Source organism: Phascolarctos cinereus, unplaced genomic scaffold (assembly GCF_003287225.1).
Source record: "Phascolarctos cinereus isolate Bilbo 61053 unplaced genomic scaffold, phaCin_HiC Scaffold_4;HRSCAF=312, whole genome shotgun sequence".
Lineage (NCBI taxonomy): Eukaryota > Metazoa > Chordata > Mammalia > Diprotodontia > Phascolarctidae > Phascolarctos > Phascolarctos cinereus.
In genome coordinates, this window is record NW_027555847.1 from 624945998 (window position 1) to 624970033 (window position 24036).

Sequence of the window (24036 nt, forward strand, 5' to 3'; positions counted from 1 at the left end):
AATTTAATAACACTAGGAGTTTTTTTTTAACTAATAAAATTATAAGCCTTCAGCCAACCTGATTTAAAAATGTAGGCAAATCTAGCTACCAATATAAAAAATGCTAGAGGAGGATTCGCAACAAATGAAGTGGAAATAAAATAAATTATTAGAAACTATTTTGTCCAATTATATGCCAACAAAACTGATTACTTAAGGATTAATACTTACAAAACTGTGAAAAACTTAGATTAACATAATAAGTAGAGATTTTAAATATTCCAAATAGATAAAGTGAACATGCCATAAAGGAACTAAAACAAACACAAGACCAGGTGGATTTTCAAGTTGATTCTATCAGATATTTAAAGAAAGAAAAATTAATTCTAGCATCACCTAAATTGTGCATTTAAAAAATAGGAAAAAAAAGATATCCTATCAAACTCCCACTCTGAACCAAAGATACCAGAGTGGTTTGCCATTTCCTTCTCCAGTGGATGACCTTTTGTCAGAACTCTCCATTATGACCTGTCCATCTTGGGTAACCCTGCATGGCATAGCTCGTAGTTTCATTAAGCTACACAAGCCCCTCTGTCATGACAAGGCATATCCAGGAGGGGTCCTACCACTCAAAAGATAGTACAAAGCAATAATCACCAGAACTCTTAATAAGCAAGAGTTGTTCTTTGGTTGTGTCCTACTCTTCATGACCCTGTTGACCACAGCACCCTAATACTGTCCATAGGGTTTTCTTGAGAAAGGTACTAGGGTGGTTTGCCATTTCTTCTTCTAGGGGATTAAGGCAAATAGAGGGTAAGTGACTTGCGCAGGGTCACACAGCTAGTAAGTGTCTGAGGCAGGATTTGAACTCAGGTCTTCCTGACTCCAAGCCCAGCACTCTATCTACTTTGCCATCTAAAAAAATAGAAAAGTTGATCATTGGAACAGATTAGGTGTAAGAGATGTATAAGCAAACAGACATAGTAACATAGTGTTTGGTAAATCCAAGGACTCCAGATACTAGGATTAGGACTAACAGAAAAAAAGAATCCTAGGAGAGCTGAAATTATGAGGCTTCTACCAGCATCTTGCTCAATATATCACAGTAAACTTGAAATGGTTACTATGGATATTAAAGGTCATATCATAAATGGTAAAAGTATGAGATGTTTTTTACTGTACATATGGGAAAAGTTCTTCATTGGACAAGGGATAGACAGGATCCCAGGAGATAAAATGAACCATTTTGATTACATAAATGGTAAAATTTCTGCACAAACAAAATCCTGTATTCCAAAGAGATCAAAGAAAAAGGAAAAGGGCCCATATGTACAATAATACTTGTAGCAACTCTTTTTGTCATGGCAAAGAACTCCAACTAAAAAGGTACCTATCATTTGGGGAATTGCTGAACAAATTATGGTATATGAATGTAATGATATAGTATTATGATATAATAATGAAAGGGACAGAATCAGAGAACAGTTGAAGGACTAATGTGAACTGATGCAGAGTAAACTGAAAAGATCCAGAGATAAATGTATACAGTGATCTTAACATTATAAAGAAAAAGAACTATGAAAAAATTAAGGACAATAATATGACTATTATGACTCCAGGAGACCAGTCCTTAGAGGAAGAGTGTCACATGGAAGAAGGGATAGTAATAACTACTCCAAAAAGGAAGAAAAGTCATTAAATTATTAAAGAAATAAAGAGAGAAGCAAAAGGATATTCAGAAGGGAACACAGCAAGCAGGGCTGTGTTAGAACTAAATTTAGTTTATCCTTTTTGGAAGGTGCCCATAGTCAAAAACAAAGAACAGACAAACTTTACATAATATAAATTCATAGTTTCATGCACAATCTACCTTTTAATTATTCTTTGATTATCAAAATGTTCATATTTGTTGATGTTTATTAACTTCATTATAAAAAATTATCTTACAAATGAATAGTGTGGTTGAGAGGTAATAAGGATTCAAAATAAGGTGACAGTTGTTAATAGAGAAATAGAGTCAGATGAACAAGACATTAGAGATAGAAACGGCCAGACTTGGCAACTGACTGGATTTGGGAGGAAATTGAGTTTGAGGTACAAGCAAGATATCCTAAGTAGGTTTTATAGTGCTCAAATGAGAGAAAACTTATGCACAAGTACTTTGTAACTAAATAGCGCTATAAAATTTAAGCTGTTGTTAATGTTACTGTGCAAAGATAGTCATGTTTCCATCTGATATTGAGGAGGGAACAGCATTTCATGATAGAGTTGATAACCACACTAAAGTTTAGTGAAAAGTCCAAAATCTCTGTAGCATTTTTTCTTAAAGAAGTCATTGATGTCCTGTCAGTTTTAATATGGCCAAATGTGCAATCATGATGAGAAGTTGTGTTCTCCATGTTAGAATTGACCAGTGCCCAATTTGGGATGTCTTACATTTCTTTTTCCTAGCATGTTCTAATTAAACTGTGGTGAATTAGAGTAACAGGCACGTTGTGTTTCTGGAACACTGTCTGAGTCATATAGATTCAACTTCTGAGACTCTGCAGTGGCTTTGGAGAAGAACAAAATATTTGAGATTTAAGCCCTAATTCTGTTCTAATGGAGTTTTTAGTTTGATTACACAAACATTAAGTGCCTGGTGTGTGCAGAGCCTTATGGTATATATCGTCCTGCTTTGCAAAGTTCATGTTAAACTTGATCCCTGGCCAAAGACGAAAAAAAAAACAACTGAACAGTCCATACCATCAAGGAGTTTAAATTCTTATATGGGGGAGGTAGGCAGGAAGAAGAAGAAGAGACTAGGGAATAATATGTACACAGATAAACACAAAATATATGCAAAGTAAATTTGGGGATAGAGTGGTAGCTACTGGGGAGATGAGAAAAGGCTTTGTCTAGTAGGTATCTCTAGAGGTAAGCTTTAAAGAGAGTCAGGAATTCCAAGAGACAGATGTGAGGAGGGAGCACTTTGCATACGTGGGGGACAACTCAGGCAAAGGCTGGAGGCTAGGGATGGAATGTCAGGTATGGGGAACAACGAGTAGACTGATTAGAAGGATTGTGGAGTACAGGATGGGAGGAATAAGAAATAACTCTGGAAAAGATAGGATGGGGCCAGATTGTGAAGTGCTTTAAATCCTAGACAGAGTAGTTTGTATTTTATTCTAGAGGTGCTATGGAAGGATGCTACTAAAGCTTTTTAAGAGAATGGCTTGGTCAGAAGTGTGCTTTAGGAATATTGTTTTAGCTGTTGAGTTATGAATGACTGGGGAGGTACTGAAAGCAAGGAGGCCAATTAGGATGTTGTCACAGTTGTTCAGTTAAAAGATGGTGAGTGCTCGAGCTAGTAGGATGGTGGCTGACTAAAGAAATTGCAAACAATGCAAGGATGGTCACAATCTGGAAAATGATTGGATATGGGGATATAAAAAAGAAGGAAGAGTCAAGCATGACCTTCAGCTTACACACTTGTATTATTAGAAGGATGGAATATCCTTAACAGGAATTAGGAAGTGAAGATGAAGGAAGTTCAGTTCCATTTTAGGCATGATTACCTTGAGGTGCCTGTGGGACATTCAGGTGGAGATGTGTAGCAGGCAATTGGAGATGGAGTTCTGGAGTTCAGACAAGAGAAGAGAGATTGATATGTACATTTGGAAGCCATCTGCACAGAGATGTTGAACTCCTGGAGCTGATGAGAACACACAGAGAGAGTAGGGCAAGAGAAGAGGGCCTGGCACAAGGTCCTGGAAGTAGATCTGTGCCCAGAAGGTGGAACATGGATGATAATTCAGCATGGAGGAACAATCAGATAGGTAGGTAGAGAACCAGGAAGAAGCAGGATCATGAAAATCTAGGGAGAAGAGGATATCCAGAAAGAGAGGATGGTCAGCAATGTCAAAAGCTTCAGAGATGCCAAGAATGATGAAGACTGAGAAAAGTCCAATTGAGAGATCGTTGGTGACATTGTTAAGAGCAGTCTCAGTTGAATGATGGTAACAAAGTCAGATTATACTGAGCAGAAAAAGAGTGGGAGGTGAGGAAAGGGAAACAGCAAGTGTAGTTAACATTTCCTAGGAGTTAAGCTATGAAAGGGAAGGGAGATACAGAAGAGAATTAGAAGGATTCTAGAGTACAGGAAGGGAGGAATGAGAAATAACTCTAGAAAAGATAGGATGGAGCCAGATTGTAAAGTGCTTTAAATTCTACACAGAGTACGATTGTCATAGTCAAGTGAAGGGTTGGGTTTTTTTTTTAAGAATATAGGCAATTGAAACATATTTGTAGGTAGCAAGAGAGGAGCGAGTGTTTAAAGAGAGATTGGATCTGAGGGAGAGGAGTGTGGGCAGGAAGCAAATGATGGGAGGAGCAAGCTCCAAGAAGAAACAGGAGAGTGTAGAACTAAGGGCACAAAAGGCTGCCTTTGGCAAGGAGAAAGGGGAATGAGAGAGAGAGGACGGAAGGTGTTCCATTGCAGAGAAGAGCAAGACCACCACAGAAGATCTCAGGTTTTATTGCTAAAGTGTTACTTGAATGCCTGTGCTGAGAGGAAAAGGAGATGGGGGAAGAGTGGCACACGGAAAGGAGGAGTGGATTTTGAGTCAGATAACCTAAGTTTGAGTCTCTGCTCTGCCATTTTACTAGTCCTTAAACACAGGCAAGTCATTTAACCTTGCTGAGACTCAGTCTCCTTATTTGTAAAATGAGAATCATTCATTACCTTCTTCCAAGGGAAGTTTGGAAAAAATAATTTTTCATCTCCTAACCTCCGCCCCACTTTTTTTTTTACAAAGGGAACAAACTATTCCAGAACCAACTGTCCCTTCATGTGCATGTTAGATTAATCACAGTAGAGAAAAAAGGCTATTTTTTTGTTACTTATTAACCATGAATTGATCTTTGAGAATGAAGATGTTCATAATAGGGTAACTCACTATGCCTGTCATGAGGTATCTAATCCCACTAGTTGACCCTATATTTCCATCTCTTTCCTTTTGTTGCTTTGTGGATAACATATTTAAATCCTAAGAGCTTCAGGAGCTTCTAACTTCTAGTCAGCCTGTGCAGCCAGATCCTGGTGTCCAGGGTGGCTCTGACCTGGGCACTCCTTAAGCCTCACAAACCCACTAGACAGCTATTTGCCCAAATGGAATGTTCTGGCCTCTTCAGTGACATAAGTTCAAAAACCAAACCTGTCTTTCAAAGCTAGTAGTGTCTGAGTCCTGAACTGTGATGACACGATGGCTTAAGGAGAGGAACTGACACACCTGACTGGCTCACTAGGGTGTTGTAGGGATTAATGGACTAATGCCTATAAAATGTTCTCTGTGCTATTACTCTGGCGGTGGGAGTGCCCTCATCCATGGTGTGATGGTGTCATTAAGTCTTTTTGTAATTTCATTTGGGTAAAAAATCATCTTGAGGGAGTTGTTTCTTTCTTGCTTTATTGTGTTTTGTTTTTCAGTTTCCTGAGAAGATAACTGAGTTGAATTTGTGTAACTAAAATAACATCAAAGTCTTTTTTCTCCCAAGTTCTGAGAGTTTCATCTTATGACTTTTTTTCCCCTAATAAGTACACCTCTTTATACGTACGTAGCCAAACTGAAACTAATTTTCTGTGTGGTTGAATCCATCAGTTGTTCTCAGAATGTCTGTCGTTTCACTAATTGAAACCATATTATGTCATCAGGAGGTCTTCATCTCACAGTCCACTTCCCTATCCAAAATATTACTCACTGTCTGGATCACTGAGTTTTATATACCATGGTATATGTAGGAGGAAGAAGAATAAGCTCACATTTAACTGTCTCATTTCTATTTACAGAGAACTTTTCTCACAACAATCCTGTGAAGTAGTTAGTGAAAGTATTATTATCCTCATTTTACATATGACAAATTAAGGTCCCAGATCAGGCGCATACTAAATTGCAGAACTCAAGACTAGAACAGAGGTATTTCTGACTCCAAGTCCCCAGTTCATTCCATTACTCCTCACTGTGATGCAGATACTTGTCTCTTTTCATCCCCAACAGCTAGCAGTTCTCTAGGTTAATTTATGAAATGTATTGTTCTAGTGTGCATTGTGACAGAGATTTTCTTTAGGCTCCTTAGAGTCCTAATTCAACAGATTCATTCCTACACTTGGTATTCCATTTTACCAAAGTATTGACCAGTGGTAACTTTGTATTTGTTGTACCAGTAAAGCCATTCTGTTATTCTGCCTTTCTAAATCTTCCTGACTTCTCTGGCTGGACATCTTTTATGTACTTAGAGCTCCTATTGTAATTATTTGTCTTATTTGTCTTATCCTCCTGTGAGAGCAGAGACTGAGTCTTGTTTCAGCTTTATATCTCACCTAGTACAATGCAATTCATGAAACAGGTGTTTTAATAAAGGCTTCTTTAATTGAACACCTGAAGAGAGACTTTTAGCTTTTGGATCTTCTTTCTTTCTTTCTTTCGGGAGGGGGGTGAGGCAGTTGGGGTTAAGTGACTTGCCCAGAATCACGCAGCTAGTAAATGTTATGTGTCTGAGGCCAGATTTGAACTCAGGTCCTCCTGTCTCCAGGGCAGTACTCTAGGTGCCACCTAGCTGCCCCTTGGATCTTCTTTCTACAAAATTTTTTTAAAATGAGAAATGTATTATTATGGATGACTGAAAATATGTTGATCTAGGGATAAAACATATCACTAAATGCTCTGTGGGGAGAGCTGTGCTATTTTATGGGAGAAATGCAAAGTTGAGATAAGACAGTTTCTGCCCTCACGGAGTTTACAGACTAGTAGAGATAACTTTTAATATACATTATAACATGATAAGCACGTTAGACTGTTACGAAACACAGTGCCAGATGAAGACAGTTGCTGTTAGTCATAAGAATGGAAAGAACAGCCCTCTGCTGTTACATGCTTTTAGAACTACCATCTAAACAGTAGCAGGCAGATGGGTATCTTTCCTGTTTTTAAAGACTTAAAACTTCTTTTGGCAATACACTTCCATTTTAAAATTTAAATGTTAAATAAGTTTACAATGAAGATACTGTCTGCAGGTCTGTTCGCCTCCATTGCATGTGTGACATTGCAATTATAATAAGTTAATAGGGGCTGTTGAACCTCTGGATTATAATTGGGTTTGTTGTTGTTGTTTTCCTCTCCGATAGCTGCCCCAAAGTTGGCTGTAGTCATACAGATGTAAAGTTGACAGATCTTGTGCAAGATGTAGTACTTAGGAGAGCCATTGAAAACCACAGAAGAACGGCCGACAGTCGGAACAAACAGAGCCACTAGACGATGCAGATGTCTACAGTGCGTGTGCTCTCATAGAAGGGAAAGTCTATCAGTGTCTACCGAGATCACTTACTGATTGTAAGCTGACTGGAACAAGTTGTGTACTGTATTTCATTTGCAGGTAAAATTAAAGATTTCAAACATAATCCAAAGTATTTCTAATTGTCAAATAGCAACATTCATTTAAATTTTTCCCCTTTAAAACTTTGTGTTTGATAAATAAAATTATTGTAACTTTTTTCTCTATGGTTTTCTTATTTGGTGAATTTTTCAAAAGATGTAGACATTCACGTAAATGGCTTTTTTTATTTCAAAGTATTTAATATTTAGGCTGTATTGTGACTTCTAATCCCTCATCCCCTCAGTTCTTTCACATCACTCCTGCACTGACTATTCTCTCTTCCCCTCTACATCTTGACCCCTTGGTGACCCATTTCATCTCTGCACTGTCCTCTTCTCTCAAGTCACTTTCCCCCTTATCCTATTAATGATCTTGCCTTCCCACCTTCCTCTCTGCCTTTACTCCTACTCCACTTGCTGCTGAACAAAACTGGAAAAAAAATTATGAAAACATGCCAACTAGGTCCATTACAAATTTATGTTAAATACTCTCCACTGGGTCCTCACTGCTGCTAGGCAATCCTTTTATACCTCCCACTTCTATTCTTTATTCCACTTAGCACAACAGCTTTTTCAAACCTTTTTATATTGCCCCAAACCTCCCCTACCTCCCTGCCCTTCACCCTCTCAGCTCAGAACTTTGCCTTGTATTTCACAGAAAAAACTGAGGCTATTCACAGGTCTGCCTCTTATCTTCTCCTCCTCCTTGTCTCACATCACTCAAATGCCTTCTGCCACTATTTCCTGTTTCATCTGTTTCACTCAGAAAGGTGACTCTTCTTTTTGACAAGGCTAATACTTTTTCCTGCCCAAGTGTTCCTTTTTCATCCTGTCTTCTGCATCAGATTTCCACCTCTGTCACTAATCTTCAGTTGTTCCCTGTCCAACAGCTGCTTCCCTGCTAATACAATGCCCATGTCTAATGGCCTTTTCTCAATCCTTATCCTTCTTGACCTCCCTGCACCCACTTCTTCTCCCCCTTTTAATATATCCCTTGATGATATTCTCAGCTCCAAGAGATTCAATATCACCTCTAAACAGGTGATTCTTGGATCTGTTTATTCTGTCTGAATCTCTCTCCTAATCTCCACTTTCAAATCTCCAGCTGTCTATTAGACATCTCAAACTGGATAGCCTGTAGATATCTTCAACTCAAAATGTCCAACACTGAACTCGTTACTGTTCCCCCCAAATCCTCCCCTCTTACACCCATCTGGAGGATGGCACCACCAATCCTCCCAGTCCCTCAGGCTCACAGCTTCGATTCCTCACTCTCTTACCTCACCCTAATCAATATTTGATCAAGTCCCATCAATTCTATCTCTCCCACTTTGACACTTCTACCTCCACAACACAGACCTTCATCACCTCACACCTGGACAATTACATTAGCTGGTTGGTCTGCTTGCCACAAGTTTCTCCCCACTCCAGGCCATCCTGCACTCAGATTTCAAATTGCTTTTTCTTTTTTTTTTTCCCTGTTTTAAAAAAAAATTAATATTTTCCCCCAATTACATGTAAAAGCAATTTTTAACATTCTTTTAAAAATATTTTCAGTACCAAATTCTCTTTCACCCTCCCCTTCCCCTCATTGAGAAGACAAGCAATTTGATATAGGTTATGCATGTGCAGTCATGCAAAACATATTTCTATATTAGTCCTGTTGTGAAAAAAAAAGACATGCACAAAAAAATACCAGAAAAGTAAAGTAAAAAAAAGTTTGCTTTGATCTGCATTCCGACTCTTATCAGTTCCTTCTCTAGAAATGGATAGCATTTTTCCTTATAAGTCCTTTGGAATTGTCTTGGGCCATTGTATTGCTGAGAATAGCTAAGTCATTCACAGTGGATCATCATGCAATAGTGTGTTCTCCTGGTTCTGCTCATTTCACTTTACGTCAGTTCATGTTCGTCTTTTCAGGTTTTTCTGAGAGCATCCTGCTCATCATTTCTTGTAGCACAATAGCATTCCATCACAACCATATACCACAGCTTGTTCCACCATTCGCCAGTTGATGGACATCCCCTCAATTTCCAATTCTTAGCCACCACTAAAAGCTGCTATAAATATTTTTGTACAAATAGGTCCTTTTTTTTTTCTTTAATCTCTTTGGGATACAGACCTGGTAGTGGTAAATTGTTCTTCCTAATACACAGGTGTGACCATGTCAGCCCCCTCCCTTCTCAGTCAACTCCAGGGGCTCCCCTCCAGGATCAAATCCTCTGGCTCTTCGAGTCCCCCCAGAACCAGGCCCCTTCCTACCTTTCCAGCCCTCTTACATACTACTGCATTCCATGTACTCTGTTAACCAGTAACTCTAGCCTTGCTGTTCTCACATCTCCCTCGCTGTCTCCCAACTCTGGACATTTCCACTGGCTCTCCACCCTTGCCTGGAATTCTCTCTCTCTCCTCATCCTCACCTTCTGGTTTCCTTGGTTTCTTTCAAATTCCAGCTAAAATTATACCTTCTGCAAGAAGCCTTTCCCAATCTCACTTAATGTTAATGCCTTCCCACATTTGACTAGTCTGATTTATCCTCTTTGTATCTTGTTTGTGTATAGTTTCTGGAGTGTCGTCTTCCCCATTAGACTGTGAGCTCCTTGAGAAAAAGAAGAGAGATGTTTTGCTTTTCTTTGTACCCCCAGTGCCTAGTCCAGTGTCTATGAAAGTGTTTAATAAATAGTTGTCAAGAATCCAGTATTGGCAATTGGCATTGTAAATGTTTTTATCCATCATGCTGAATATAGGATAATACTCTCTTGACTGGCACATACAAATCTAGTGCAATGATGCTTTTAACAAGAACTTTGCAATACTGTAAGATGCTAAAATGTTACCTGATCATCCTCTCCTGTCTCCCCCCGCCCCCAAAAAAAGGTTGTGAGACAACTCAGTTCAAATTTGGCCTTTGCCATGGTCTCTAAGGTAACCTCCATGAATCAAGTGTATTTTATTGTATTCTATCTAAGAGTGAGAGCTAAAAGGGGCCTTAGAGGCCATGTAGTCCAAGCCTGTCTTTTTATAGATGAGGAACCTGAGGCCTAGACAGGTTAAGTGACTTACCTAAGGTCTTACAGGCAGTAACAGACTACTTTCAAAAGTGGTCATCAATTTGTAACTTATGCGGCAACTGTATTAATTGGAAGATTTATCTAAGAACTGACAGAGGACAAAATTCTACAGACAGAGAATTTCTTTGGGAACGAATCACATTTGACTGGACTTCAGTGACTCTGGAAGAGAGAGTGAGGCTGACGACTTTGTGCAATTCTGCCTCACTTAAATCCAATTCTTGTGCAAGTCACTCTCTCTTCCAGAGTCACTGAAGTCCAGGAGCAAAGCAAAAGTCAGGATGACTGGCAGCAGCCTGGGATGTAGTGGATGACTTTGGCATCTTCGATGTCTGACCAAGCTCTAAGCTGTCCACAGCGCCTGCTTCAGCCACCATCATGGCTGTTGGAACCAGTCATTCCCAGGTGTCTTCACATGCTTGGAGTAGACCTCACCCGCACTCACTGACATGTTTAAGGCCTGTTGATCACCCTCAGCCTGTTATAGGTCATCTGCCAAGACAGTTTTACTGCTATATATGCTACAGCTTCTTGGAGCAAAAGGTGAGAGTTGAGTAAAAGGTGAAAGCCAAAGGCAGAAAAGTAAAAGGGGGAGGTGATAGGCTCAGCAACATGGCTCTCTTGTTCCTACTTCTTACACTGTCCATGTGAAACATCCCAGCTCCCTCTGTTTCTCTTATGTAGCACAGTTTCCAGTCCCTAGTTTCCTCATCCTTATCTCCCTTCTCTGGAAACACCCTAGCTTGTGAATATCACTCTTAAAATGTGACCCAGAAAAGACTTACATGAATTAATGCAAAGTGAAGTGAGCAGAGCCAGGAGAATATTGTACATAATAACAACAATATTGTATGATGATCAACTATGAAAGACTTAACTATGCTGATCAATACAATGATCCAAGACAATTCCAAAGGACTGATGATAAAAAATACCATCCACCTCCAGAGAGAGAACTGATGAACTCTGAATGAAGATTGAAACTTTTTTTTCTACTTTCTTTTCTTTTTTGCAGCATGGCTAGTATAGAAATATGTTTTGCATGACTTCTCATGTATAAAGGGTATCAAATTGCTTGCCTTCTCGGTGGGTGGAGGAGGGGCTGGAGAGAGGGAGAGAATTTGGAACTCAAAAATATTTTAAAATTTAATGTTAAATAATTAAAAGAAAAACCACTGCAGCACTGCTCCTGATGTGATCTGACCATGGAGAAGAAAATGGAACAATCTATATACCCACTTTGTTCTGGAGACTGCAGTTCTATTAATGCAGCCTAACAGCACATTAGCTCTTTTGATTGCCTTGTCAACTTTTTTGAGAGCCTGTGGTCAATTCATACCCCTCACTGTAAAATTTAGGACCTATTTATACACTTTCCCAGATACTCTATAATAAGACCATGACCTGGCTTTTCATAATAATAGGTAGCATTTATATAGCACCTACTATGTGCCAGGCACTGTGCTAAGCACTTCATAAATATCCCAACTGATTCTCACAACAACCCTAAGAAGTAGGTGCTGTTATCAGCCCTATTTTACACATGAAGAAACTGAGGCAAACAGGTTAAGTGACTTGGCCAAGATCACACAACTAGTAAGTGTCTGAGGCTGGATTTGAACTTGGGTTTTCCTGATTCCAAAATCAGCATTCAAAAAAAAATCATTTTCATAGGTACTTTGTGGAAGAGAAATGGCTAACAATAGTTTGTATGAAACTGAGGATTTTAGGGAATTGTTTGATTGGACTACAGTGTGACCTAGTAGCCAAAAAAACCCAAGATCTTTGACAGCATTTAGATGGGCATACTGTCCTAGATGAAGGAACCAGTAGTCCCATCCCACTTCGTCAGTGATACCACCCTTCTTCCCAGTTACCTGGGTTCAACACTTTTCCTTCATCTCTGACTTTTCCCTCCCTTTCATCCCCATTATACACTGAGCTACCCTGATTAATTGACTCTTCCTCCAAAATGGTCCTCCATCCATCATCCATTTCCCTGCCAACAACCTTATCTTGATCACTTACCAACCTCATATGTAGAAGTGATACAATAGCTTCTTCCTACCTCCGTTTTTCATAGGATCATAGATGTCAAACTGGGAGGAGCCTCAGGGGTCATCGAGTCTAATCCCCCCATTTTACAGATGCTGACACTGAGGGCCAGAGAGTTGAAGTGATTCCAGCCTCCCCCTCACAAATACTAGCTAATACACATTCCTAGCCATTTTGAGAATGGTTTAAAAAAAATTTTTTATCTTGAAAAAGGACAATTGATTGGGAAAGTAGACTAAATTTTCAGGAGTGAATCATTCCTGTAATAAGGTTGAAGCATTTGGCCATAACCTAGAGGTAGCTAGGTGGTGCCATGGGTAGAGCACAGGATTTCAAGTCAGGAAGGCTTGAGTTCATACCCATCCTCAGACAATTCCTAGCTGTATGAATCTGGGCAAATCACTTAACTTCTGTCTACCTCCTTCTCCATTTTCTGATTTGTAAAATGAGGATAATAATAGTACCAACTCAGGGTTATTTCAAGGATAAAATGAGATGATACTTTGTGAAGTGTTGTTCAGTTGTTTTCAATCATGTTCGACACTTCGTGGCCCCATTTGGGGTTTTCTTGGCCATAGATAAGTGAAATGGTTTGCCATTTCCTTCTCCAGCTTATTTTACAGATGAAGAAACTGAGGCAAACAGGATTAAGTGACTTGCCCAGGGTTACGCAGCTGGTAAGTGTCTGAGGCTGAATTTAAACTCAGGAAGATGAGTCTTGGCCCTGCACTATATCATCTGTGCCACCTGCCTTGTTAAGTCATGTCAATACTAATGATATGATATATGTATGATAATAATTATTATCATTATTAATCAAGGCATAGCTATTCTATTAATAAGATATCCTAATTGCAGATGAAGTCTCAAGAGAGCAGTAGAGAACTTTTTGAATGCTGGCCTCCCAAGCCTGTGTCTGTGAAGTGACAATGAATATACTTCAAAAGGCTTGAGTTTTATAGAGTTCAAAGTAGAACTCAAGGGACAAAAAAGACCAAACCCTCCGAAAAACGAAAAACAAGAGGCCTTAAGGTACAATGTAAACAGCAAAGAGCTGGGGATTTGGAGTCAGCAGATGCGGTTTCAAATCCCAGTTCTGCTACTATTTGTATAATGTCGACAGATCACTTAATCTCTCTGGGCCTCGGTGCCTTACCTGTAAAATCAGTGGGTTGGACTAAATGACCTCCAGTGTCCCTGATAGCTCTAGCTCTTTTATCCTATAGGACCTGTAAAGAGCAGCAAAGGACCATTGTGAAGGGAAGTTATCTGAGGCCCTCTTTGTACTACATTGAGTTGCTTCTCCTGAAGGGTCAGGAAATACAGGCTTTATGGCACCTTGTGAATGAGAGGTAAGTAAAAAAAAAAAAATAAGGAACCAAGAAAGAATGTGCCAAGTAAATTAGTCATTGGTTCAGCCATTCTGTGATCCAGAGGCAGGGGCCCATAGTAGATGCACCCTTAAGGTCTTTGTGATTCTGTGATAAGCTTCCAGAGGGCCAGTCAGCTCAAGTTATGCTGCACCTTGAAACCCACACATGGAGACATTTAAACATATCTTTGGTCATATTTTCTTATTAGCTGAAAAGGACTGATGGCGCTCAAGACAAGAGAAGATTTGGTACAGAGGAAAAGGATCAAGCTTTCCACTGGGGCAACCTTCAGTGATTCGCCTAATAGAATGCTAATTAATCAACAAGTATTTATTAAACATTTACTATGTGCCAGGCACTGTGCTAAGCACCAAGGGTATAGAGGGGGCGGGGAAGCAAAAACAGCCCTTGCCCTCAACAGCTTCCCTCTAATGAGGGAAACAACATATATGTATGTGGTTGTTGAGTCATTTCAGTCTCTGTTTGACTCTTTGTGACCCCATTTGGGGTTTTCTTGGCAAAGATACTGGAGTGGTTTGATATTTCCTTCTCCAGCTCATTTTACAGATGAGCAAACGGAGGCAAAGAAGGTGAAGTGACTTGCCCAGCAGCTAGTCAGTGTCTGAGGCCAGATTTGAACTCAGGAAGATGAGTCTCTTCCTGACTCCAGGCCCAGTGCTCCCTCCACATCACCACCTAGCTGTCCATATTCATGTAAGTTAAGTAACTAATGAAGGGGATTAGAATCCCACCAAGCAAGGATTCCCGATTTTTCAGGAATAGAGTGCCAAGTCACTGACCTGGGTTCTTTTTCTGTTTCATGTTGGATCAAGAACGGTCACACACTGCAACAATATCGATCAAAAAGAGCTCCTCTACACATTTCAATTCACAGATATCTCTTTTTAAATGAAAATGCATCTTAAAGAAATACCAGTCCACACCTTGTGAATTATTTTGATCAGAGAATTGAACTTTTTCTCACAACAGAGAAATTAAATTTATTTAATCAGACTCTGAGAACAGTAACTTGATTTGGGACAGGTTAGGAGCAGGGCATACTTTGCAGACAGCAGACCTTTGTGTAGGGAAACCTTTGGAAAACCATGGGACACCCTAAGGATGTTAGGCATCTCAGGTACCTAGACAGAGAGGGTTTGAGAATAGAGAAGGATGCTGAAAGGGAAAGTGTACAGACAAGCTGCCTACTATGGGGTATGGCCAAAGGCAGTGGTATAGGCATTCAGCCTGAGTGCACAAAAGAATTGTGTAGAATACAGATATTTAAGGGTAAAAAAAACTCACTAATCTTTTAAAGATTAGATTTTTCAGATGTTTAAGTAACTACTACAGCTGGTGCGTGTATATATATATATATATATATATATATATATATATATATATATGTATGTATGTATACACACACACTTATCGTATACATAGACACATACACACATATAATTCAGTGCTGTCTCTCAACTATGTTAGATAATGAGAGGGACTTAAAGGTAAGTAAGACCCTGCCTTCAATTAGATTACATGTAGAGGGTAAAAGTACAATAATATAGGAAGGGCTAAAGAGAATATCCCGGGAGATTTGAGAAGGGAAGAATCACTTCTGGCTTAGAAGAAAAAGGATTCTGGGGAAGGTATAATGGAGAAGAGAACATCAAGATATGGTGTGGTGCAGTAGAAAGGCTGCTGGATTTGGAGTCAGAAGACTTGGGTTTGAATCCCAGCCCTAACGCTACCTTGGTGAACTTGAGGAAGTCACATCCTCTCTGGGCCTTAATTTGCTCATCTGTAAAATGATAGAGTTGGACTAGATGGCTTGGAAAGGGCGCTTCCAACCCAAAGTCTGTGAACCAAGGCTAGGACTTGATAAGAATTTTGACTCAACAATGAAGGGAGGGAAGCTCTGTAGAGTACCCATCTAACAGAGGCAGCTAGGTAGCTCAGTGGATAGAGCTGGGCCTAGAGTCAGGAAGAGCTGAATTCTAATCTGGTCTCAGATTTGTTAGCAGTGCAACCTTGTGCAAGTCACTTAACCTCTCTCTCCCTCAGTTTCCCCCACCGTAGGGCTGTTGTGAAAAGCAAATGAGGTAATATTTGTAAGGCACTGAGCTCAGTGCCTGGCACATAGTAAATACTATATAAATGCTAATTTCCTTCCCTTTCCCTCCTCTCCCAATATGTTAGAATCCAGGCAATAAGCATTCTTCATCCACTTGAGCTTTCTTGTGTGGATGGACCAGCTAAACTTTTTTGAGTGATTACAGATCTCTTTCAGGAGGCTGTATGATATTTCAGAAATCACAAGATATTATGCAATCAGCATGATGTTATCTGTGAACAGCAGCATCTGTTGAGCAGAAATCCCTGCTCAACCTGGGCTCTGTGCTAGATCTCTGCCATCATAGTAGCACATACCTTTGGTGAGCCTTCATCTCCCTGTTTTGTCCCCAAAGAGTCATTGAACAACATTCTTTCTGTTGTTACATCTTCCAAGGAATCCTAAATGATCTTGGTGTATAGGTGGGAGACATCTTGCTGTAAAAAAAAAAGCCTGTAAGACAGTATTTTGTCCCACCAAGTCAAATGCTGTTTTTATCATCAACAAACCTTAAGTACAATGGGATCTTATATTCAGCTGATTTTGAGATGGCAAAGATGAGGTCCATTGGTGCATATCTCTTGAGAAAACCTGATCAGTCCCTGCTAATGCCTTCATTGAGTGTTCCCCTAATTTATGCATAGGTGATACTCATAAAGATTTCATATATATGACAGAGTAGTCACATGGAGGAGGGGCAGTACTTACTGCTCTTTTCTTAGTCATCTTTTTCATTATTCACCAGGTCTGAGATTTTTCCCACTGCGCTTGTATCTTCCCCTCCATCAGACACCTTGTGTGTCTTACCTCAATGTCCTCACAATTGCTTTGCCTCTAACAAGGATCTCCTCTATATATGTTTGGTCCAATCTAACTGCTTTTCCTGTCTTGGTTCTGTTTAGTGTTATTTCTACTTCCTCTATATGCATGTCATGGACCGAAATATAGAAGAGAATAAGATTAATTCCAAAAGAGACTTTGGTAATTATCTAGTCCAATTCCCTAATTTTTGTGGATGGGGAAACTGAGACTCACAAAGGTTAAATGACTTGTCTAGAGTCACACTGTGAGTGGCAGAGGTAGAATTTGAACCCAGGTCAACCAGAAGCAGGGATCTTGTTCCTGTACCATAAGACTTTTCACTATTTGAATAGGAGGTGAGGTAATGTTCGGCTTCAACTAAAAATTCCCAACCCATATTAATTATCTCTCCTATGATTAAGATTTCAAGCCTGACTGTTAACATGTTGATATCTATAAGAAACTGACTTTATAACTAAATGAACTTAAAGTGTTGGATATTTGACTTTTTTTTTCTTTTACAAAGACCAGATTTAAAAAATTCTTCCACCTTTGTTCGCCACGGTGGACTTGACCCTGTTTACCCACACCACTCAGGCCTTAGTTCCTTCTCTCCCCCACCTGCTTCTTTTTCCATCAGGTGATTCTCATGTACTTACTGTCCAGGGGTCCACGAGTTGACATCCAGGAGAGTTTGCATATTACAATTCTGCTTTACATGTGGGTTTTCATTTGCATATAATTTAGTCTCTCTTGTCTAGCCACATGACAGATACTGAAACCTGCTTGGCTTTCAGGTCTGGTTAATGAAAGAAAAAACACAAACTTTGTGGACCATAAAGGTTACATGGTTATCAGAGACTTGCTGACAGATGATCACAGCAGTAGACACTGGGCCATCAGCCTAAAACAATTCCCACAAAGGACACGGATAATGTCACCAATGATAATCTATGTTGGGGCTGCTCTGCAAACCCAGAGAGACTGCAGCATGCCTTCAGCTAGCCTTAGTTCCTAAGACACCAGAAACTTCTGTGTAGGATTTTAGAGAAGCCAAATGTAGGTTAATCCTTTCCCAAAACAGTTGAAAAACTTTTTTTTTCATTTCTCACCCTCTATACTCAGTGAGCATTTACTGAGTTCCTGCTATGTAGATGGTAGTAAATGCTACAGGGCTAGGGATGAGGACTAGATTTGTGATTTCTTTGGTATAGGGAACTCCCAGAAATTCCTTCTACCAATAAGGGCTGCAGCTTGTAGTCTTAAAGAATTGCCTAGAGCAAAACTTTCCTGACTGCCAGCAAGGAGCCTTCTAAAAGTATTATAAAGGAATTTCTTCTGGGGAAGTGACCTCAGAGTTCTGCTACTCAAACCCTCTCACTTTTCAGATGGGGAAACTGAGACCCAGAGAGGTGGGATGAATTGCCCAAGGTCTTAAAGGTCAAAACCAGGATTTGAACCCAGGTCTTCTGACTCCAAATTGAGTTCTTTCCTATTAAGTAGAGATACTATTGAATATTTACACCCATGGTGACCCTTCTTGGAGTGTGGCATAATGGATAGATTGCTAGAGTCATTATCCTTTCTCTGATGCAATGATTAGACTTTGCGTCTGGAGGACCTGAGTCAAAGTTTTGGACACTTACTAGATATGTGACCTTGGGCAAATTAGTTGACCTCTCTGAGGCTCAGTTTCCTCATCTGTAAAATTAGTATAATTATAGCATCTACCTCATAGGGACAATATAAAAATCTAGAACCAGGAAGGGCTTTAAAGGTCATCTAGTTCAACTCCGAAATTTTCCAGGAGAGAAGACTGGCCTAAAGGGGTTAAATGATTTGCCCAAAGTCACACGTCAATAAGTTACAGATCCGGGATTAGAACACAGGCCCTTGACTTGAAGTAGTGTTCTTTCCGTTATACCACGCAGTATATAAGGGACTCTGCAAACTTTTAAATAATAAATAAATAAATATGAACGATTATTATTATTTATAAAGTTGCCTAGAGTGCCAAGAAATTCAGTGATTTGTGTAGGGTCATCCAGCCATGTGTCAGTGAGGCCTTCTTCTTCTCCAAGAATTGCTCTTGTAGTTGTTTAGGGCAAGGTGGTTCCACATTGCAGCCAGCACCAAGTAAGGAGCCCAGGAACTCCTAACCTCTCAAGTTCATGTAGTTCCTCCCAGGCTAGAGGGATCCGTCTTAAGATGACTTCTCAGGTTATCTGTATTCTGGGGAAGAAATACAAAGCAGAAGAGGTGACCAGGGGCCTGAGCTCGAGCCCGCCTAGACCAAGCCTCTGCCTAAGCTGCCATGTGTGAGTAGTGGAAGTCCCAGAGATGGAATACATCGCACGTTACGTATATACACATCACACATTATGGGGAGAGAAAGACAGGCAGATGGAGACAGAGAACACATAAGGAAATTATCCCTCTTTTTCGACATAGTGACCAAGGGACCATCTTTGTGCTGTGCCATGTCAAAGAGCCAAGTCCTTTGGAGTTGAGCACATATTCCCTTGGAGGGAGCCATAATACAGCCTCAACACTCCATCAGAGATGAAGACCTCATCTTGGAGAAGATGGCCATTAACAGGAGACTGAGCCCAAGACCTGCCCTGATTTGTCAGAAAATATCTTCTGGAGGGAATTGTTTGGACAGTGCTTGTTGCTTGTCCTTCCTTCTCAAAGAGGCCCATGGTATCCGGATGGTGATGTCATGACTTGCAAGTGAATTGCATTGGAGTGAGGGAGGGCTGTACAAAGTCACCAGCCTCTCTTTCTCCTCCAGAGCCATCTGGGCCCAGTGGTAAGACATAGATCAGGACAACTAAAGATGGCCCCGCTTTGGACAATGCAGAGCTGTCTTACAAAATGGCTCATGCTCTAGCCACATCACAAAGGGGTAGGCGGAAAGAAGGGCTGGCTGTTTTTTTACCCCTTTAAATGCAGATGAAGAAAAGTGGAGTTTAGAGAGGTCAAGTGATTTGATTTTTGTCACCTAGCTGGTAAGTGACAGAGGACTCGGACTCAGATTTCCTGTTTCCTGCCTGTAAATCTGTTGTTCTTTCTGCTTTACTACACATGGAAACAGGAAAAGCTAAATAACATATAAGTCAGCACCGGCACAATACTAAATGAATGTCTCAAACAGCAAGCACTATAAGAGGTTCAGAAAAATGAGGGAGAGAAATGTGGGCTTCGGAGCTGTGTGAAGAAAGGCTTCCTGGAAAAGAGAGCCCTAAGGGAATTTAAGGGAAGATGGTCACAGTGGAAGGGCACTCTGGGTGGGGGGAATTCATAAACAGAGCAAGAATGCATGGGGTTAACTTCATAAATCAACCAGTTCAACCCTGTCTTTTATAGATTAGCAACCTGAAGCCTACAGAGGCAAATTGATTTGTGCAGGACCACACAATGATAGAGCCACCCTTTAAACCTAGGTTCTTTGACTCTAAATCCTGATTTTTTTCCCACAATACCACACCACTTCATATAATAAAGGATGCAAATAAAGAACAGTCTAACTGGTCTAACATCAAATATGTAAAGAAGAGAAGTAGAAGATAGGTTGGAAAAGTAGAGTGGGGTCAAGTAGTAGAAGGCCTTGAATGGCAAGAAAATATTCACTTACTACCACAGATCACATGGTCCCATAGGAAACACTGTAAATTGGAGCCAAAAGTACTCATTTTACCCCTGGTTAAGGAAGAAAATTAATCAGCTCAAAACACAAATGTGGGAATAGAGAAGCAAGGAAAATTCCAAACCACTCCCTCCCTCCCACCCTCACTGCTTCCATCAATTGCATTCCCCACTTCTACACGCTTATTGCTGAGCACTAATTGAAGAAGTTGTACTACCATGCTGACTGGGTCCATCTATTACAGGTTGGTTATATCAACTCAACTGGGCCCTCCCTGCTGTGTGCAAATTTTTTTACTCAACAATAATAATAATAATAATAATAGCTAACATTTATAAAGTGCTTACTATGTTCCAGGTACCAGGCTAAGCACATAAAAATCATTATCTCGTTTGATCCTCACAACAACCCCAAGAGATAATGCTGTTGTTATCCCCATTTTACAGATGAGGAAATTGAAGCAAAGCAGAGGTTAAGTGACTTGCTCAGAGTCACACAGCTAGTAAGGATCTGAGGCCAGATTTGAATTCAGTTCTTCCTGATTTCAGACTTGGCACTCTGTCCAAACTGACTGACTTCCTATCCCACTCCCCTCAGTTCTGTTTTAAACCTTCTCTTCTCCTTAAGCTACCTAAGCTTTTTCTTCTTCATTATGCAAATATGCCTAGATTTCCCCCCATTTTCTCACCTTGAATTTGCTTCTAAACTCTTTGTAATCTGGTGTTGAAGGAGTCTGGAAAGATAGGTCATACAGCTGATAAATGGAAGAGGTGAGATTTGAACCTAGGTCTTCTAGACTCAGAAATGTGTGAGGGCCAATTTGTACCAGTTTGTGACAGCAGATTGTTAAATATTCCTCATTTTATGCCTCTGAGGTATTAATTTATAACTCAGAAATTAGAAAATACTTGGAATGCAGTATCTGATTTGTTGTTTATTGATTGCAGTAGACTTAAGAAAGGGATAGAGAAAATGTTACCAATGTGGATTGTACTTAAAAGTGTGTCCTGCATACAATTTTTGTTATCAGAGAGCTGGTTGATAAACTTTTACCAGCACACCCTTGAATGCCATCTCAACAACATATTTACTGAACTGTGATAATTCTCCCACCATTATTATGGAACAGAAAGTTGGAAAGACTGTTGCAGATTTGCCTTGACTTAGAGAAAACCACATAAATGCATGAGATTAGTTTCTTAAGGATTTGTCCATGAAAGCCATGAAAAACAGATTTAGGTGTAGCCAAGTGTTTCTACAATGGCATTTCACACCTGTTGGGAACAGAGGAGGTCACAAAAATTCCTGCCGGGATGAAACAGATTGGGGAAGCACCAGGGAAATGGGGGGACCTGGGTATGGGTGTGCAGAATCCTAGAATTCGAATTTCTTTTTTTGCCTTGGAGAGTTACTTCCTGTTTGGTCACAGAGAGAAAAGGGAAGCATAGCATCAAGAGAGAGGCCCCCTACTTGATAAGTGGGCACACATCAGCTGAATTGGGGGGGCTGACTCCTAATATTGCTAGTTCTGCAACCCGTGCCTCCCATATGCTATGGCCATGAAGACCTGTGGGAAAACCAGTACACGAAAGTGAGATGGACCCCGAAGCCAGAGGTGAGGACCAGCACGTGGACAACCCAGCTCCAGAGGAAAAGCCAATCAGAACGGATTCTTCAGATGTGAGTCTAGAGACTGGTAGCTGCTGAGTATCTTGTGGTTGGCGACCCAGCAGTAGGGAGAACCACTTGGTCTTCGTACCACCTTGGGAGGACGAGGGAGAGGAGGGTACTGGGATATGGTTGGGTTGAAGCACCTCAAGTTGAAAATGCGTAACAGATTTCCTTGCATTCTTGTTATGCCTAATAAATCATATGGCTACATTAACTTCAGTGACTGTATCCTATATATACGTGGGGGTCATTAATTGAAGGGAAATTCCAGCTTGAGTATGAAGGAGCAGTCATGTATTTTCCTTGAATTTTTTTTAATAATTTGGAGCTGTATTTCATCATCCCCTAGGCCTGATACAGAATCCTTCCAGCATGGGTTTTATCTTGCTCCCTCCTTCCCAACACCCATGTGCTTTGGTGAAGTTTGAGGCTCAAGCATGCACATCAGAGAAGAGGTTCATGCATACACACCAGAGAGGTTCAGGAGGAACCTTCCGAGTGACCTGAGTGGAGCGACCCCTAATGGACAAACCACTTTTCAATGCATATCAGAATTACTCTACCAACCCAGATCTGAATCTAGGTCCCACATGCTTTCTGCTATGGCCGCTGTATTTTCCTCTCATCTGTCACAGCCCAAACGACTCAATACAGCCCAGAGGGACCCGAGGCCAGAACATTTTCATTGGCCCTGACTCTTTTTAGTAGGGCAGGACAGACAAAGAAAAACACTCTTGTGGTTTAACTGACCCAGGAGTACTGAATTGCTCAAAGTGCCCTGTCACTTCTGACAGGCAGCCCTGAGGTGTTGGTCCTGTTTCAGAAAGTAGAAAAGGCTTAAGGTCAAAGGTGCAGTGGAATTAGTATTGGATTTTAGAATCAGTTTTGCATCCCCAAATCTGCTTCTGACCTTGGACAGTATATTTCTCCCTGAGCTTCAGTTTCCCGAGTTATGACAGTTTTTGCCTTATTGGGGCAGTGAGTTGGTGTAAAGCATAGAGCGATAGGCCTGGAGTTAGGAAGACCCAAGTTCAAACCTGGCTTTAGACACACTTACTAGCTGTGTCACCCTGGGCAAGTCACTTACCTGCTATCTGCCTCAGTTTCCTCATCTGTAAAATGAGGGTAATAATAGCACCTACCTCCAAGGTTTGTTATGAGAATCAAATGAAATAATAATTGTAAAGCACTTAGCACAATATCTGCTACATGGTAAGTGCTCTATAAATGTTAGCTATCATAATTATTAAGTGCTTAATACATACCAAGTACTATGCTGAGAGCTGAGAATACAAATATAAGCAAAAAACCCCAATCTCTTGCCTCATGGAGTTATAGTCAGACTGGAGAACACATAAGGAGACAATAAAAGAGAAAGAGAGAGGTGGCGAGTGCCAGGCTTGCAGTCAGGAAGACTCATCTTCCTGAGTTCAAATGTGGCCTCAGATACTTACTAGCTATGTGACCCTGGACAAGTCACTTTACCCTGTTTGCCTCAGTTTCCTCATCCGTAGAATAAGCTGGAGAAGAAAATGGCAAACTACTCCAGTATCTGCCAAGAAAACCCCAAGTGAGGCCATGAAGAGTAAGAGATGACTGAAAACGACTGAACCACTATGCAAAGGAAGAAGAGAGGGTGGGTAGATGGACATGACATGAAATACTATTGGAAGGCTGGGCCCCCAAGACCAGGCTAAAGAGAGGGCATAGATGGAGTGGTTTTGGAAGTAAATAAGGGGTGTGGGCTTTTAATAGCTCCTATTTGTATAGTTTTTTAAGGTTTACAAAGCACTGTAACAACTCACTTCAGGTAGGAGGGCCAGGCGTTATCTTCAGCCCCATTCCGGACATAGATAGACCCCTACCAATGCAAATCCACCCCTTCTCTGCCACTTATAATCAATCGCGTCACCTA

The 24036-nt window shown here is 40.5% G+C and overlaps 1 protein-coding gene and 1 long non-coding RNA gene across 4 annotated transcripts in view; one reads left to right on the forward strand and one right to left on the reverse strand.

The window, feature by feature from the left end:
- Window positions 1-7508, forward strand: part of NSMCE2 (NSE2 SUMO ligase component of SMC5/6 complex) — a 250892-nt gene extending 243384 nt beyond the window's left edge. The window contains 1 exon segment of the mRNA XM_020964974.2: window positions 7142-7508. Within this exon segment, the coding sequence (XP_020820633.1) occupies window positions 7142-7268 (127 nt within the window). The 3' untranslated portion in view covers window positions 7269-7508.
- The window catches only part of LOC110193300 (uncharacterized), a 100553-nt gene that overhangs the window by 6246 nt on the left and 70271 nt on the right, over window positions 1-24036 (reverse strand). For 2 of the 3 annotated variants that reach the window (XR_013486318.1, XR_013486321.1), the window contains exons 5-6: window positions 17461-19033; window positions 16318-16437 (exon numbers count right to left, since the gene is read on the reverse strand). This is a non-coding gene — a long non-coding RNA (uncharacterized LOC110193300). The remainder of the gene's footprint in view (window positions 1-16317; window positions 16438-17460; window positions 19034-24036) is intronic. The other variant, XR_013486319.1, reaches the window with a different exon arrangement.